This window comes from Triticum aestivum, chromosome 6B (genome assembly GCF_018294505.1).
Source record: "Triticum aestivum cultivar Chinese Spring chromosome 6B, IWGSC CS RefSeq v2.1, whole genome shotgun sequence".
Classification (NCBI taxonomy): domain Eukaryota; kingdom Viridiplantae; phylum Streptophyta; class Magnoliopsida; order Poales; family Poaceae; genus Triticum; species Triticum aestivum.
In genome coordinates this window covers 29,669,872-29,688,748 of record NC_057810.1, presented here as the reverse complement: position 1 = coordinate 29,688,748, position 18,877 = coordinate 29,669,872, and the positions used below count along the sequence as shown (strand labels likewise).

The following is an 18,877-nucleotide window of genomic DNA, read 5'->3' as shown; positions in this document are numbered from 1 at the left end:
AAATTCCCTGCCAATCAACATCTACCAAAGTGCCCACCACAGAGATGAATTGCTCCAGTACAGACCATTCAGCCCATTTTGGGGCAACTCCTGTCAGTTGCAGCCAGACTGTTTGCAGTTCAGCAAGGTGCTCTAGTTCCCTTTTCCATTCTTCAACATTAACAGTAACTCCTTCCAACTCTGGGAGCCCAAAGTTAGGGTAGCCAGCTACTTGAGCTACTGGAATATGTGGAGGGAACTTCACTAAGTATGTCCAATTATCTAGCTTCCTGACCTGCCAAGGCCAATTGGTCTTATAGATCAAGGAGAAGTTGTGTGCCAGCTCCTCCTTAGTGGCTTGCCCAGCTTCTATGTAAACAATCCCTACATTTTTTCCTGTCCCCAAGTGTTGATCATTGACATCTGGTACCTCAATTTGGAAGAAACCCAAGCCTGTAGCAGCACTGCCCACAAATTTGGCAGTGTTTCTTGGCTTTTTCCTGACTGGGCATTCCTCCACTTTGTGGTTCACCATTTTGCAAATGAAGCATGCTGGGGCTTGTTGGCATTGAGTTTTGTGGTGTCCAGGCTCACCACAACTGTAGCATATCACATCTGCATACTCTTTTGGTGTCTCTTTGTTCTTGTACACTGTCTCGCTCTTGTTGGTAGGCTTGCCATTCCTTTGCTGATTTCCTGTATTGTTGCTTTTCCCCCCTTCAATCTGCTGATTACTCATCACACCAGACCCTTGTGAATTCTGAGTGTTCTGAGTGCTTCCAAGAGGTTGATTCTGCACAGATCGGCCTCCTACAGAGCCAAGTTGTGTCTGTTGGGGTGGAATTCCTCCTGGAGGCATATTGGACGAATTCCCCCCACTCCAAGCATGGGGATTGTTCCATTGATTCAGAGGGGGAGGGGGGGGGAAGAACGGCCCCTGGTACCACGGTGGAGGTGGCCCTCCTTGGAAACCATACCCAAAGGCGAATTGGGGCGGTGGCGGCCCGAATTGAGGATCGAACTGCGGCATCCAAGGGCCTTGGTTGCCCCCTTCCGCGTTGTTGCTCTGGGATCTGTCCCCTGATCTCTTCTCACGCCCTTGCCCTCTCCCTCTCCCACGGTCGGCCATAGCTCTGAGTTTGGCAAGATCTGGGGGAGATCCTGCCCACCCACCGTGAGAAATCGAGATGAATCTCACGCTGTGATCAGCCCTTCCTCGTGTTGGATCTGGGCAGGGTAGCAGTCGGCGGTGGTGAAGCTACGCGTGGGGATGAGATCTCTCCTTATCCACACGAGGACGGGGTGGGATTTTGTAGCTGCGTCTGGGGTAGCAACTTCCTCATTGATCCACAATTGTCCAAAAATTTCACTCAGGCCCTCCTCATCACCTTCTCCTAGCATGCTTTCCACCTCAGCTTTGTTTGACTTTTTTCTCCCCTTTTTCAGCATCTTCACATTCCCCAAATCTAGCAGGCGCTCTGTACCTCCCCTGTCGTTGATGAAACATGGGATCTCACCGACGACAGTGATCTGCATCATCTGGCGAGCTCGGAAGCGGGCAGCGGCTCTCTTGCTGGTCAGATACCCCAGCAGCGACGGGGACTGGTGTGTAGCTCTATGTAGAGGGGAATCCAAACCTGAGTCCAGCAGATAGTCAGGCACGCATCCTTGGCGAGCCTCTCCGGTCAAATCCCTCGGAGCGTCGTGCAGGCTCAGCGGGATGGCGGCTGGAGGGACTAGAACGCCTTCGATCTCGCCCGCTGCTCCAGATCTGACGAGTTCATCTCTGCACACGCCCATCTGATGATTTTCTCCGCCGAGGTCGATCTCCCTGTCAGCAGCTGCTCTAATTCCTCCGGTGTAGCCTCTGCACATATCCTGGTGATGAGCTTCTGGATCGAATCGCCCCGCATCGGGCAGCGCATCACCCTCTCCATGCGCTCTCGATGTCTCGCCTCCAACTCCTCTTCCCTCTCGAGCTCTCGGAGTGTCCTCTCTCGCACCATATGGTGTCCGGCGGAGGGGCTCTCCCTTGCTGTGAGGCTGTGGGTGTGGCGGCGGGAACGGTGAGCGGTGCGGTGAGCGGTGGAGGCGGTGATGGTGGCGGTGGTAGGCGGAGGGGATGAGGCCGGTCGCAGGAGCGCACATTCTAAGCCTCAGTCACACTCAGATCCTAACCGAGGTGGATTTTTCATGCTCGACAACTAAACATGCCATCGTCGGAGCATATAATCTGCCATGAAAAAAGTTTGATTTGTTATGACAAAAAATCTGACGTCAGATTTATAGCGGAGTCAAATTAGGGGACCCCTATAGCTAGTGACATACGCCATAGGGGAGGTCAGTGTGAACGTTTGGTTCTCTACGAGGAATCCCCTAGCAAAGATTTTGGTTCGATGGGAAACCTTCCCCGCACGAACCCCACACCAGTTAGGCCCTCTGCTAGCCTCTTGGCCCAACACCATTCCTTTATCATGATGTACATAAAAAAGACAGTATTAAATTTGACTATAAGTTGAAGTTTTTTTTTGGCCATTTAAAGATCTTGGTGTTAAAAAAATGGTAATCCTAAAAACACGACAAAAACTGCCGACGGCGAGGAAGATATTTCCGATGGGAGTAGCATGTTTGCAACGGCAAGTGCGTATCTGTGGTGAAGGTGGGCGAGGAATGGGCTGGCCCAGTTGCACCTTTCGTCTGTTTTGAATTTCGTTTGTTTGTTTTCTTATTAGTCCTTTCGTCAGTTTTTCTTTTTCTTTTTCTTTTTCCCTTTTTGTTTTATTTTCAAAGACATATAAAATATATATTTAAGAACACTTAAGGTTGAAGACAAGTTTGTGCTATGCTAAAAAATGTTGGTGCAAGTTTAAAAAATTGTTGAGAGCATTTGGAAAAAATCAAGACGTATTTGAAAAACAATTAAGACATATTCGAACAACAAATGTTAGAAAAATGCTAATCATCCATTTAAAAATGTAAATGTTTATGAAAAATTATATATATGTATATGCCATATGTACAACATGTATGATAAAAAGTAGACATCAAAATGTAGATATAAAAAAACGTTAATTATGTAATTACAAAATGTTAGATGTGTATAAAATGTTCAGATGTATACAAAAAAAGGTAGAGCATGTACTAAAATATTTAACATATAAATATAAATTTTATAAAATGTTGATCATGTAAATAAAATGGTAAAAATGTATTTACAGAATGTTAAATGTGTATACAAAATGTATTATAAGTATAGGAAAAATGTAGAACATGAATTAGAAAACTGAACATAAAAAAATGTAGTAAATTATTGATCATGTATAAAATGTTAATGATACATTTAAAAATATTAAATGTCTATAAGAAAATATTCCAGATGTAAACGTAAAATTTAGAACATGTTTTTATAAAAATGAACATAAAATCATAAGTTTATATAAAATGTTGATCACGTAAAAAAATGTTAATCATATATCTGAAAAAAATTAAACATGTATGAAAAATGTTCCTAATATATAAGAAATGTACAATTTGTATGAAAAAGTAGTCATCAAACATACTTTTTCTAAAATTTTAATCATGTATTTAAAAATGTTAATTTGTATAGAAAAGAGTTCCTGATGTACACGAAAAAATATACAAATATGTACGAAAAATGTAGACACGTGTTGAAGAATAAAAAAGAAAACTGAAGAAAGATGATGAAAACAGAAGAAACGGAAGAAAGAAACAAAGATAAAAAAACCCAATGATGAACAAGAAGGAAACAAAGAAAACAAACAAACAAAGAAAAGCAAATAAAACCAGTGAAACCCCCCAAAAATCACTAAAACCGTGAAAAAAGAAGAAGAACACTGATGAAAAAACAAAGAAAAACAGAAAACAGGAAAGAACTAGTGAGGAAACCGAGAAAACTGGAGAGGAAACAAAGAGCCAATAGGAAAGAAGAAGAAGAAAAAAAGAGAAAAATCACAGCGAGCACACAACCAGGAAACCGAGAAAACTGGAGAGGAAACAAAGAACCAACAGGAAAATGAAGCAAAGAAACAAAGAAAAACCATAGTGAGCACACAACCAGCGAACGAACGCGCGTGAAACAAGTGGGTCGGCCCAGTATTGTACGCACGCAGGAAAGTCCTCAGCGACACGGAACGTAGCCTTGCTATAAGCGATATATAGATCTTGTGGGTGAAGGTCGTTAGTGAGCGGTGTGTGGACTCTATTGGTCTGAGGTTTTGGTCTTTTATGGACGTCCATCTTTTTTTTCCAAGTTTCGGATTCGAAGCCCCAGGAATTTTTTTTTGGATACCCCAATGGTTGGCTGACGGACGCCGTGAGGTCAGCGTGAACATTTGGTTCTCTATATGAGGAACCTTCTCATGAATGATTTGGTTCGCTAGGAAACCTTCCCCGCACGAACCCCGCGCTAGTTAGACAGCTTCTCGGCCCAACACCATTCTCTTTTACACAGAAAAAAAGAGTGTAAACAAGATTTGCCATTATTTGTCTATAAGTTGAAGTTTTTTTTGGCCATTTCAAGTCCAGATACTAAAAAATTGCCATCTTAAAAACACAATTTCTTTTGCCATATTATATGGCATAGCAATGGTGTCTATTAAAGTAAAAACTACTCGCATAACAATTTTTTAAATTTTAGAAAATGATTCCAATGCAATTTTTAAATTTTGTAAACATAATTTTGGTTTTGGTCAATCTTGTTCAACTAGATAGGTATCTTATGTTGTGAAATTTATTGGGATCCGAAGATGTTTGGGACATTCATAATGTCAGGGAGTGCAATTTTGATGTACTGTGAAGTCCCGCGTATAATTCTTTGGTCCTATGTCAAGTAGTTTATCAACCATGGACATTTTGTCTCGCGACTCCATCCCTCCTATACGTGTGGTGGTTAGGGCACTTGTTCGCTCAAGCTATGTCGTGAACCGTCGATCCACATCCCCTCTCTCTACCGTTTAGGCCATGGGTGGTAGGGAGGGCAATACCAATGCCTTGGCCCTGACTAATAGTTTAGTTTAGGATTTCTTCCTCACAGGAACAACGCCTCATCTTCAAGATATGGTCCTCTAGGCTCCGATCCTCCTCGATTTTCATCCATCAGGACAGAGTCGACAAAGCTTATGTGTAGATTTCGGCTCTCTCGTTAGGGCGACAAGGTTAGGGTCTCTAGCCATGTGTGCGTGGTGGAGAGCTTTGGTGTCAGGTGCTTCAAGGGTTCAATGGCAACGATTGCGGTTATGGGGCGCTCATCCTAAGAGGCACGTGCACGAAGAATTCTTGTTTGTCATTGGCAACAGTGGTCCATTGATGGTGGTCTAAGCTTCTCGATGTAATTTTTGTTATGTTCTTGGGTTGCTTGTATGAATCTTATAACATACTAGAGGATACTCCACGCGTTGCTGCGGGAATTGGTTGATGAAAATTTGGGTTGCTAACATGAGAACCAAAATTTAAAATACATATGACTTACTATATTTGATTATGTGTAATTGTAACAATATTTATGGAATATGAGTAGAATAACTAAATGAAAACATTTTCCCGTGCATGGTTGAATGTTGTGGTGGGTCTTTTCCCATGCATGATTGCATGTTGAGGTGAGCCTTATCCTGTCCATAATTGTATGGTGAGGTGGCATGCTTTCATGTTGAGATAAATAAGTTAATGAGGATGAGTCTTAGGTATATATAGGATTTGATCCTTTCATTATTATTTTTGTTCACGATAGTTTATATGTAAGTTGATTGAATTTGCAATTGGGTAGGTCAATTTGTGGGAGAAGGAACGGTTGGAGGAGGGAAAAAGCTAAAGGAAGAAGAAAGAAAGAAAGAAAGACGGTTGTTGGATCCGAATCTAATGGCCTAGAACATTGACTTATCCAAATCAAAATGTGAGGCGACTTAAGTATAAGATAAAGATACATAACAAATTATCCAAGATGTTCCTCTTTTTTCTTAAAATAATCAGATAGTATATTATAAAATTTCATCAGAAGTAGAATGCATGTCATACATAATAAAAAATTCATCGAGGTCTCTAGACCACTGATGCGCCGCTCCCTACCATAGCCGGTTTGATCTTGTCGATGACAGACGAAAATTCTTCGTGCAAGTGCTCCTAAGGACCAACGCGTTGAGGCCGGAGTTGTCGCCGTTGAAACCTTGAATAGATCTGAAGCAACTGATATCAAATCTCACCATCGTGGGAAAAGTCTATTTTTGCCGCTCCAAGAAGACAACATGAATCTACGCCGATGGTCTATCGACTACGTACAAAAGGAGGAAACCCAGGAGGATCGTAGTCTGGAAGACAAACTTAAACAAGAAGTGCCATGATCTGCCCGAGCACCTGCAAGGACTAACAAAGACTAGCCTAAACTACTAGCCGGAGCAAAAGCGTTGGAATTCCTCTCCCCGTCACCTGCTGCCGGAGCGGCAGACAGAGGGGAGGTGAATCCACGGGCTGATTTGGGAAAGCATGTAGGGGAACCACCGATGGAAAAGGGAGAAAACGCTTTGATTGTTCATAGAAATTCTATTTGTTTTGTAAGATGTTGCTCTTGCTTGCGCATGTGCACTGCAGGGGCCACCGAGAATGACGTTTTGGCTCCCAGGAGCGCTCGCTCCCGCGTGAATAGTAAACAAAAAAGTAAATGTTTCATTTTTTTTAATAAATGTTCGTGTTAGTGTCTGAAGCATCCTTAAAAAAATTCATGCGAAACAGAGGTAATGGTGTTTCGCTGGTGAAAAAAGCAAATTTAGGGTGACATTTCGGGGTAACATATGGTGTTTTTTTTGTTTTTTTTTTGCACAGGGCAGAATATTTAATTTTTTTGCCTACAAATTGGCACGTAGATTTGGATGTGACAAAGGACACATAATTTTTTTAGAATTCTTTTGGCATTTTAAAAGATATTTTCGCGCGCATGAGCACGCATTCCCAGAAAGCACCATTGGATTTCCGAGGGGCCACCCTGCTAGTTCAAAAGATGACAATGTTGTGGCAGTCTTTCCATTGATTGGCATCCCATCTGCCGAACCGTTCTATAAATCCTACCTCAAAGGTCCGAGATTCCAAAGCAAGCCAAGCCATGGAGAAGCTGGGAATGAACCCCGTCAACGCGTGCCCGCTCACGCCGCTGGGGTTTCTGGAGCGTGCGGCCACCGCTTTCGGCGGCTGCCGGTCCGTCGTCTACCATGACGCCGTCTGGACCTGGAGCCAGACCTTCCGACGCTGCCTCCGCCTCGCCTCCGCGCTCGTGTCGCTGGGCGTCTCCCGCGGCGACGTGGTCTCGGCGCTCCTACCCAACGTGCCGGCCATGTACGAGATGCACTTCGGCGTGCCCATGAGCGGCGCCGTGCTCAACACCATCAACACGAGCCTCGACGCGGCCACAGTGGCCGTCCTGCTCGGCCACTCCGGTGCCAAGATCGTCTTCGCTGATCCGGCGTTCCTGCCGCTCCTCACCGACGCGCTCCACCTTCTGCCGCCAGGGGGCCAACCTGCGCCGCGTGTCATCCTCGTCGAGGACCCCTACTATGAGAAGGAGCGTGCGAACGATGAGGTGGCAGTACTCACCACGTACGAGATGCTTCTCGAGAAGGGAGACCCGGAGTTCGCCTGGGTCCGGCCGGCGACCGAGTGGGATCCCATGATCCTCAACTACACCTCAGGCACGACGTCGGCGCCCAAAGGGGTGGTCAACTGCCACCGCGGGATTTTCTTGATCACCGTCAACTCGCTCATTGACTGGGCGGTGCCAGCGCGGCCGACGTTCCTGTGGACGCTGCCCATGTTCCACGCCAACGGGTCGAGCTTCCCCTGGGGGATGGCCATGGTGGGCGGCACCAACGTCTGCCTCCGCCGTGTCGACGCCGTCGAGGTCTACGCCACCATCGCTCGCAACGACGTCACCCACCTCTGCGCCTCGCCGATGGTGCTCAACGTGCTGGCCAACGCACCCGAGGGCGTGCGGAGGCTCCTAACAGCAGGGAAGGTGCGTGTCCTGACGGGCGGCGCGCAGCTGCCGGCCGCCGTGCTGGAGCTGGCTGAGGCCGTCGGCTTCCAGGTCAGCCACGGGTACGGGCTGAGCGAGACCGGGGGGCTGGTGGTGTCGTGCGTGTGGAAAGACGAGTGGAACAAGCTGCCGGCGCCCGAGCGAGCGCGGCTCAAGACGAGGCAGGGCGTGCGCACACCGGTGATGGCCGAGGTGGCCATCCTCGACAGCGAAACGGGCCGCAGCGTGCCCCACGACGGATCCACAATGGGCGAGATCGTGCTCAGCGGTAGCTGCGTCATGCTGGGGTACCTCAACGACGACAAGGCGACCCAGGCGGCGATCCGAGACGACGGGTGGTTCCACACGGGGGACATCGGGGTCATGCACCCGGACGGCTACCTGGAGATCCGTGACCGCTCCAAGGACGTGATCGTGAGTGGCGGGGACACCATCAGCAGCATGGAGGTGGAGTCAGCGCTGTACGGTCACCCGGCGGTGAACGAGGCCGCGGTGGTGGCCCGGCTAGACGAGGTGTTAGGGGAGGCACCATGTGCGTTCGTGAGCCTCAAGGAAGCTTGCACCGTGACCGCGGACGAGCTGATCGCATGGAGCCGGGAGCGCATGCCGCACTTCATGGTGCCCAAGACCGTGGTCTTCCGTGCCGAGCTGCCCAAGACATCCACCGGAAAGATGAAGAAGTACGTGCTCCGCGACCTCGCCAGCGGGATGGGACCCACACGCGGCAGCTCCGGGGTGTAGGTCTATGTTCTTGCTCCCCTGCAGGGAGGGGCAGACAAAGTCCTCTAGACCCTCACTGCTGATCAGAATTTTTTTGTGGGATCCCTATATAGAAAATTGATAGCTGTTGGGATGAAATTCCCACAGAAATACTTGTGGAAGACCAAGGTACCTGCAAAACTGAAAGTGTTTTTATGGTTGATTAATAAAAAAAGCATCCTAACTAGAGATGTGCTGCTTAAAAAAGGCTGGAAGGGGGAGAAAAGATGTGTCTTGTGTAGGAAAGATGAATCAATTGATCATTTATTCTTCTCTTGCTCTGTTGCTTCGTTGTTATGGAGTTTGGTCAGATGCGTGTGTGGGTTGAAAACTGTTCCATCTAGTGTAAAAGATTGTTTTGGGGACTGGATTAGGAAATTTAATAAAGATGATAAGAAACTGGTGCTGGTGGGGATTTCAGCCCTGCTTTGGTCAATCTGAAAAAGCAGAAATGCAATTGTCTTTGAAAATAAAAGGATAAATGATCCTTTATATGTTGTCAAGCTAATGTGCAGGTGGTTAATTGACTGGTCTATTATGCAGATAAAGGAGTCGTCAAGAAAAACGTTGGAGCTGGGAGCAAGGATGCTAGAACAGGCAGCAAATGAAGTGTTCACAGCCAAGCAGGGGTGGAGAATCAATGTAGCAAGATTGGAATAAAAAAAGACTCTCCTGCGGTGATGAACCTGATGTTTGGTGTTCTTGTAGACTAGATCCTTGGCTCCTTTTTGCTGCTTTTGCTTCTGCTTTGATGTAATGGTAATCTAGATAGTTTGAACTCGGTTGGCAGTTGCGAACTTAGGGCTATGTGGAGTGGCCGGCCATGTGTTGGCTGTTGGGGATGCTATTTGATCGTGGTGGATCTGGTTCGATCTTTTCGTTTCCGTTTGAACTCTTTTGTAGAACTCTATGGTTTTCAGTAATGAAAATCGGAAGGGGCAAGCCCTTCTTTGATCAAAAAAAAAGTTCTTGCTCCCCTTTGGCCATATGTCAGCAGCATGGCAGTGACAGTGTCATGCATAGCATGTATCCTCCTTGTCTATCTACGGATCTTCGGTTCAGCAATGTTTTTCTTACTCCTTACTTCTTAGTCATTTATTCTCTGGTTAAATGGTAATCGAACCGAAGTAAGAATCGGTGCTCTTCTCTGGAGAAAAACAATTCTACCATGCACCGAACCAAATAAGTGCATGTGGATTCGCTGTTCACGGTTGCTTTGAGATTTGTGCTATATTTTCGGGGTTTGCCAACTTTTGTCTTGTTTTAGAACGTTGCATTAGGATTTTTTTCTTCTACTTACAATATTACTAAAATGCTTCATTCTGTACTGTTGTATGCACTACTGGAATGGACTAGTAACCTTTTCTTAAGATTGTGAACGAGGCCCAGAGGAAGCAAACAAAGTATGGTGTTGGTTGGAACCACCTCAACTACCATACAAAGGCTCCCCTATGCAATGACCAAACTATTTTCAAAGCGGGCGGAGTAGTTAATCTTAGCGTGAGCAGCTCTAGTGCAAAGTACAGAGTAGACTGACTGCTTTGAGTTAACTAATCTCGAAGGAAAGTGCTTTAAGAATTTGCGGCACGGATATTCTAACGAATGATCTGATGGCATCATATCCGTCAACTAGTAAGAGAGGGGGAGACAATACGTATGAGAGAGGCCTAAAGATAGTGTGCGTGCCAGAGACACATAGACAGATATATGTATAAAGAGAGGGTCGTCAGAGACTGTGCATGCGTATGCATGTGAGAGAAATAGTGTTTGTAACTGAGATTAGTGAAAATAGTCGTAGATAGTAGTAAGAGGAAGAGAGGGAGATATAAAGAGCATGTGTGCGTGAGACACCGGGAGACAGTGTGAGCATGTGTGAGAGAGAACGACAGTTTGGGACACCTAGGTGCCCAGGCTCCTTGCCTAGATACCGTTGGATCATAATAGTTTTCGTTGATAAGATGTGTTTAAATTTTGCATGCATACCTATATTAGTACTTTCCTATTTGCTTGCATGACGCTACTGCTATGGAAAGTAATAACGTTTGTCTAATTAATACATGTCATTATTTGTCCTTCTTGATAGGAAACTGTAATTAATTATTTATCGTACATTTTGGTATATATGGTAGATGCAAGATAATTATTTAGAAAAATAACACGCAACATTTTTAGCACGTACACCAACACGTACACATTTTCATCGGGTATAACACAAACACGTATATATTTTCATTGGGTATAACACCAACATATACATATTTTCATTGGGTATAACACCAACAAGTGCATATTTTTATTAGGTATAATATTCACTAACTGGTATCACGGTCTAATAAAATATACACGTGTGTATCTTGGGTACATTCACCGCTTATTAAAACATGTAAAATTTATGGGTATATACAAATTAAATTCGCTTAGAGTTATATATATTTATGTGAATATTTTTATTGGGTATAACACTAACACATACATATTCATGCGTATATTAACATCAAGGTATGTATATTCATATATATATTCATATTGAGGTATGTATATGTATGTGTATATTTCTATGGAATATAACAGTAACACATACTTATTAAAGGGTATGTCATTTATGTGTATATTTTCATTGAGTATAAAACAACACGTACATATTTTTGTTAGGTATAATACCCACTAATTGATATCATGGTCAAATAACATGTACACGTGGTTATATATTGGGTACATGCACGTATATACGAATCCAAGTACGAGTGTTCAGATTATTTTTGTTTTGAAAAGAAAGCATTGACCATTCAGGGATACTAATGCATACAAATGAAATATGGAAATCCATTATTTTGTCAATTTATGCCACTAGACGTCAACCCGTGCATTCGCACGGGCTAGTCTACACAAATGAGTGGTACTAATTATTTCCCATCATGTTCCATTCATCTGGTGCCTTGCTTGGACGGCCTAATTTTTTACTTCCTATGTTTTGATTTATTTCACATATTAGATTTCCACAAAACGTTGTGCATTTTGTCTGTGCACATCACTAATCTATGGTTTGTATATAAAAAATATTTTTAAATGTACCAACATAAGGATGACTGTAAGAGTAATAAAGTCATTTTAAGGAATTCCATTGTTATAGGGATATCCTAATCCATGTTTACCATCAAAATTAAAAAAATATTACAGTGTAATTTCAGCATTCGAGAGTTAATGTTCACTAACAAACATTATGATAAAATCTTCACCATTTTGTTTATTCCAATCTTCTCTAGCCATATAACTTGGCTGCTAGTTGTGATCAACTATATGTTGTGTTTGTGAGTTGTGTTTTTGGACACCCAGTTCAGAATCTAATGTCTGAAATGTAGTAAATTCCATGACCTGCATGTATTTCATTTGTTTGCCCCACATAAGTAGCTAATACTGTAATCTCTTATAATTGATGTTTTTTTAATATATTTCCCAAGTTTTAAATCATGTTGATAATTACCATGTACTCCCTCCATAAATAAACACTACTTTAGTAGTTTAAATAATCTTATATTTCTTTATAGAGGGAGTACATATTTCCCCATGCGAAGAACCATGAGGCCTATCTTAAACTTTGATCTCAAGATAAAGATTTAGCTTGTCTTAACTTTTGACAAAAATAAAAGTAGTATCCAAAATAATCTAAGTATTCGCAATCATCTGTCGTCATTGTTTGATATGTGGCCTAAACATGTCTACCTTGTGATTTTACAACACCACATACCATGGTGTCATGTACTCTTGCGACCATAATATGAAGAACTTAGAATATATATTTGCAACTATATATTTAAATAGTCTACAAATACCGTGGTATCCTGCGACAATCATGATGAAGTAAGAATGTATATTTATCTATTATTGAAATTTTCATGAGTTGCAACATGATAAATGTTCTTATAGTTCGTTAACATTATATTTGTTAAGAAATATGGTATCAAGGTATAATTTTTTTATTAGCACCCAAAGATTAATGGGTGTGATCTTTATTTTCTATGCACGGCACGGGCAATTTGATCGGCGCTTTCCGTACTCTAAACCATGATTCGATGCACCTGGACTATGCTAGAGCACATATCAAGTTGCTCGAAACAACTGCTTGGGCATCTTGATGTACAACTTTGTTTCCATGTACCTCATGTTCAAAGCAGGCGAAGTCATGAGCATGGTGAAAAATATATGAGTACGACATAAGGATTCTTGTAGGTCCAAACATTCGAGATGAGGAGAACAAATATGAGAAGAAGAAATAACATGAAGTAGATCGAAATACCTGACAATCGGACTAAATTGTGCAGGAGAACTTATCAGTACACATATTACTTTTCGTACAGTTTTTTCTTTTATATTGGATTTTACTGACCTTGCATGTGTGTTAACATAATTATCTCCGACAACTTAATTCGGCACATCATCTCCACAATTATTTCACATAGATTCGACTTCCATGAAATAGAAGATACATATTGCCGTGGAATATTTATAGGTTAGAAGAAAGATGTGATTGCACCGGTCAATACTAACCCATTGGACATCTAGCTCGCTGATCACATTGCATTGCTTATGGAGTCAAGCTGTTCCATGATAAAAAAGATTATGCGTTGTAATAAATATTGATGATTCAGATCAAACTTAAAGCATGTGACACCCAAGACATAAGGGTTTGAATGAATTAATTGGTCGAAGTCTATATTGTAATTAGTTTTTTTCCTAGATGAACAAAAGGGGCCTTGCAAGGAACTAATATACAACAGAAAATGTACATCAAGTACACGGTCACGAAAAACTTCAGTTTGTAGTTTTGTTTATATTAGGCGAGTGTATTCGGATCTACAATCTACAATGCAAACAAAATTGACATCACTTTGTAGGTTCCGCTTGCTACGCGTGATGTAATCTTACTGTATTATTTCTATTTAGAAGGATATAATGAACCATTAGACAACGTTTGCTTACATACCACACACATCGATGCATAAACCTGACTTACAATCTTGTTCACTTCCTCTTCTTGCTATGATGGAGAAATCAAGCAGCCACAGCAGCAACAATTTTGTTTAGTGTAACGATGAACACTACTCTGGAAAATCTGAAAACAAAATCAAGGAACTATAAATAGATTATGACAGAACGACATTCATGTTCCTATCCATGTGGCAGCCTATATGCGAGTAATTCTTTTGCAACATATTGTAGATATCTATCCCATATACATCCAGTTAGCAAATATATACATATGACAATGGAAGCAACACAAAGGAATCGAAGATGACATTAAAAAGAATGTACTATGAATTTGGACGGCTGCTTGCCGTGCACCGAGAGCAGGTCTGTGGCTGAGGCTGGCTTATTATCTCTTCAGTGCACCTGGCCGACCCCTGAGCGCAGCCCAACACCTCATCATCCCACATGTTGGCGCTCGTGCGTTGCCGTACAAAGCATCAGCCGAGCTGCTCATGAAATCCATTAACATAGGTTGTAGCGTGGGCATGTTTCCGGCCGATTGTAAGCTATCTAGCCTTGAACGTAATTGATCAAGCAGCCTGCATTCAATCTTAAATGATTTACTTGTACTCAGCAGAGTCAACCCAAAGCATGTACGTACGCCGATGCCGTGCAGCAAGCCAGCCATGCAAACTGTCTCAATTGGTGGCCGTCCAATCGACGCTGAGATCGTGCAGCCGCTGATGACATGAGAGGCCGGCTGACAGCTGAATCCAGCTGCATGCATCAGCCAAGAGGGAGCGGCGGCCTCCATCAAGATTAAAGGAGCATCAGCTGAATCCAGCCGCATGCATCAGCCAAGAGGGAGCGGCGGCCTCCATCAAGATTAAAGGAGCATGGTCATGGCTTTGACCAAAATTAAAGGTAAACTTTGCATGAGAAGATTTAAAACAAAGCCTTGCGTGAGGCGATATGACTACTACAGCTTGCGGGGATACACGTGAGGCACGTATCCGATCCAGGTAGATAGATTGAGATACGTTTTCTTCTCGTACCTGGCGGCTGCAACCCTAGCCGCCACTAGAGGCCGATCTTCCAACACCGTTCTCCGGCGGCTCCCCTCCGCCGGCGACCTCGGTCGTCGGTGGTGAGGGGGGTCGCCGGATCCACGCATGTGGATCGTTTTTACTCATCCGTAGTCTAGATTTTTAGGTTGTTCATCGCCTTTGCTTCGGTGGCGACGATGACGACACTGAATAAATATTCTTCGGATCCTTTCCTGACGAGGCCATTGGTTCTATGGTTGGGGATGGATCTGGTAATCAGTCTGTTCAAGCAAGGATGGCGTGGCGGCGGCGGTATTCTCGTGGTGGACCTGTGTCCTCGGGCTCCGTCGTTGCGACGACGTTTGCTCCAGCGTCGGCGTGGAGCTTGGGAGGTAGTCCAGGAGCGGATGCAGATTGTGGTCTGCATCGACGACATCTGGAAGACGGAACGTGTGCTGGGTTCGTGGTTCGTGGATGGCAGGTATGATTTCCTCCTTCGGCGTCTTAGTCGTGGTGGGGTGCCAGATCTGAAGTTCGATGGCGTGTCCGGGGTGTTGCCCCGGTCTGATTCGTTCAACGGCAATGGCTTCACTTTTGGTGAGGCACCTTGGAGGTCCGCAAAGCTGCATATCAGCGATGGAGCCGCGTCGAGCTCGGGTGAGGAGGTGATCCGTCATTCTTTTCTTCGGTGGCTGCTATGGTGGTGCCGGAGGCAGGTGACGGGCGTTAGTGTCAAGCTCAGAGACGTTCTGCTATCTTTTCAGTTTTGTCATGTCGGTTCTTACGTGACTTGTGCTTTGTTCTTTATGATATGAATGAGACACGTATTACCATGCAAAAAAAAGATAGATTGAGAACGTTAGGATTTTTTTTGCTTGTAGATATTGTTACTTTTCACATTATATAACTGTTTTTTTAATTTAATTTAATTAACATGGTGATACTAAATCTATGGATTAATCTGAACCATAATAACTCGGTCCCACCAGATACTATTTTTAATTTTAATTGATTAACATGGCAATACTAAATTTATGGATTAATCTGAACCATAATAACTCGGTCCCACCAGATGAGCGGCTCCTAATTACTGATTAACGTGGTAATTTATAGGGAGTCTTTAATTAGTATAGGTATAGAGGTATAGATAGATAGATGCACTAATGAATATGACTTACCATAACAGACCTAGGTGCCTAGGCACCTAGGTGTCCCAAACAATTTACCTATATATATATATATATATATATATATATATATATATATATAGTGGCACTATTCTGATTCCAGGATTAGAATAACTATTCGGATCACGGAACACTCTATATAGGAGGCGACCGGACGTTCCTAAGATCTAAAAAAACACCGAACCCCACCTCCCACCTCCCACTCTTCCACCTCTCGGCCCTCATCCCCGACCCACTTCCCCCACGGCGCAGCGCCTCCTCCCCCCGGGCCGGCTCGCCACCTCCCCTCCTCCCAACGGCGGTGCGCCACCTCCCCTTCTCCCAACGGCGGTGCGGCCCCTCCCCTCCCCCCGGACCGGCTCGCCACCTCCCCTCCTCCCCAACGGCGGCGCAGCCCTGGATCCCACGAGCAGCCACCGCCTCCCTCCCCCTAAATCCACCGTAGTGGTGGCCTCTCCCCCCTGAATCCATCACGGCGGCGACCCCCACCCCTGGATCCACCTCGGTGGTGGCCTACCTCCCCCTGAATCCACCATGGCGGTGCCCTCCTCTGCGGGCCGTCAACCTCGCGCGCACTGCTGCCCAAATCATCCCTCGCTATTGTCCCGGCTACAGCCGCACCCTCCTTCCAATGGGCCCATCCACCTCCTTGGCCGACGACGCGGATCTAACGCATGTGTCCTCCCTGGATCCAGCGTCATCCGAGGTGCGCTTGAGGGCATGTCGCGACAGCGCCCTGGGAAGGTCGCGAGCAACCCCTTGGGCAGGTCGTGCGCCACACCAGGCTGAGTGCCTGACACTGGCAGTGAGGAAGCAGAGCAAGGGCGTCGGTGGCTACCTTGTCAGCACCCGGTGGTAGAAGAACTTCTGGCTCCTCGCTTGACCTGCCCATCCACCATGTCCACCACGATGGTGTTTTGTAATGTTTGCTGCTAAGTTTGTCTGTCCAGTTCCTACGTGATCCTCATATTTTACTGTCGTATATCTGTCCCATTACGTGCTTTTTAACCTGTCGATCGAGCATAAAAAATAAAAAAGATGTCCGTGCGCGCATGCAGAGCATGCGGCCATGTCGTGTGTCGCTGCGGTGGATCATGCTGCTGCCCCATCGTGTTGTGAAGTGTAAAGTCTGAAAGGGTCCTAGGATTTACCCTCCTACAGCCTTGCTGTCTTTTTTGTGTGTGTAATTTGTAGTACCAACTTTTTTTATCTTTACTGCCGCGATACTGTAGTCTGTACCTGTTGTACCATCATCGTGTTGTGTTGCGCAAAAGACTGATGCTGTTGTTGAGTGCTTCTTGCTTGCTCAAGTATATTTGAGGTTTTTTTCACTGCAATGGTTTGCACTTTGCACCTATGTCCCAATGGCTTGCACCAAACAAAGCTACCACAATGGCAGATGAAAATTGGAAATCTAAAAGGAATGAGCACATAAAAAATATACTTGACCACTGATCTGAGTTAAAATTTAAATAACTGGGCGGTTTGATGTTTTTCACATAACTAAGACTTGAACCGTTACTAATGAATAACACCAAGAAATCGAAATTGAAAAAACCAAGAAGTTCAATTTTAAAAAATAGAATAGTACAATGTATATGAAAAGCTCAGATTTTCCTTGTTACTAAATAATAAACCAAGAAGATATATTTAAAAGAACATAGCAGTTCAATATTTATTGCAAAAAACTCAAATTTTTCCTGTTACTAATGAATAAACCAAGAAGTTCGGTTTGAAATAACGAAGAAGTTTGACATTTACTAAAAAAAACTCCAATTTTTCACATTTCTAGAAAATACACGAAAGAGGTTTAAAAAGTTGAAAAAACTCAGATATCCTCATGTAACCGAGAGAAGTTCAGGTTGATAACTACCAGAAGTTCACGTACTACATAGTGTGCATTATGTATGAAACAAAAGAATAAAAAAGCAAAGGCTAAAAAGGTTTTTTGCTGGAAGTTCAAGTGCTCGGCCCGAAAAAGTTCAAAAATTCTTGTGAGAGGTTGAATAAAAATACGTGACAGAAGTTCAAGGTGAAAACAACGACAAGTTCAACTACTGCAAGGGATGCATTTCAAATGATAATAAAAGTATAGAAAATTAAAAGCTTAAAAGGTTTGTTGAAAGAAGTTCAAGTGCTCTGTCCGGGGAAGTACTAAAATTCTTACAAGAGAGGTTCATCTTGTATTTCCATGTTTGATTTTTTCCGTATAAAAATCGAATACAATTCTTCACACAAAAATATAAAAAGGTGAAGTTCAAATTGAAATAACATAGAAGTTCAGAGTTTATTAAAACCTAGGATTTACCTTTTCAAAAAAAAGCACAACGCCATTTTTTTGCAGTTTTGAAAACAACCTCATAAACGTAAAAATGGTTGCTAGAAGTTCAAGTGCTCGGCGAGGGAAAGTTCAAAAATTCTTGTGAGAGAGATTCACCGTGTATTTGGATGTCCAAAATACATAAAAAATATGTTGTTTTTTATGTTTTAAAATAATTCTCTCAAACCAGAGAGAAGTTCAAAGTGATAACAACCGGAAGTTCACGTACTACATGGTGTGTATTTCATATAAGAAAAATACAATAAAGTGAAACAAAGTGAAGTTCAAACAGACATGCCCAAGAAGTTCAACTACTTCACGCAGTGCAAAAAACAGTACGTAAAAAAACAGCACGTGAAAAACAAAGTGAAGTTCAAACAGACATGCCCAAGAAGTTCAACTACTTCAGGCAGTGCATTTCCGTTCGCTATGAACGCAGAAATCATGATCTCGGCATTTTCTAATTTACCTGAAAACGGCAGGAATATTTTTTGTGTAAGTTCAAGTCCTCGGTCGGAGAAAGTTAAAAAAAATATTGTGAGAGAGGTTTGTACAAAAAAAATATCACTTGTGTAACACTGACGAA

At 43.6% G+C, this 18,877-nt stretch overlaps 1 protein-coding gene across 1 annotated transcript; it reads left to right on the top strand.

The window, feature by feature from the left end:
• The first annotated feature begins 7,087 nt into the window (after positions 1–7,087).
• On the top strand, positions 7,088–8,755 carry LOC123133260 (2-methylpropanoate--CoA ligase CCL4-like). Its single transcript, XM_044552772.1, has one exon. The coding sequence runs from the start codon at positions 7,088–7,090 to the stop codon at positions 8,753–8,755; it is 1,668 nt and encodes a 555-aa protein (XP_044408707.1).
• The last annotated feature ends 10,122 nt before the right edge of the window (positions 8,756–18,877 follow it).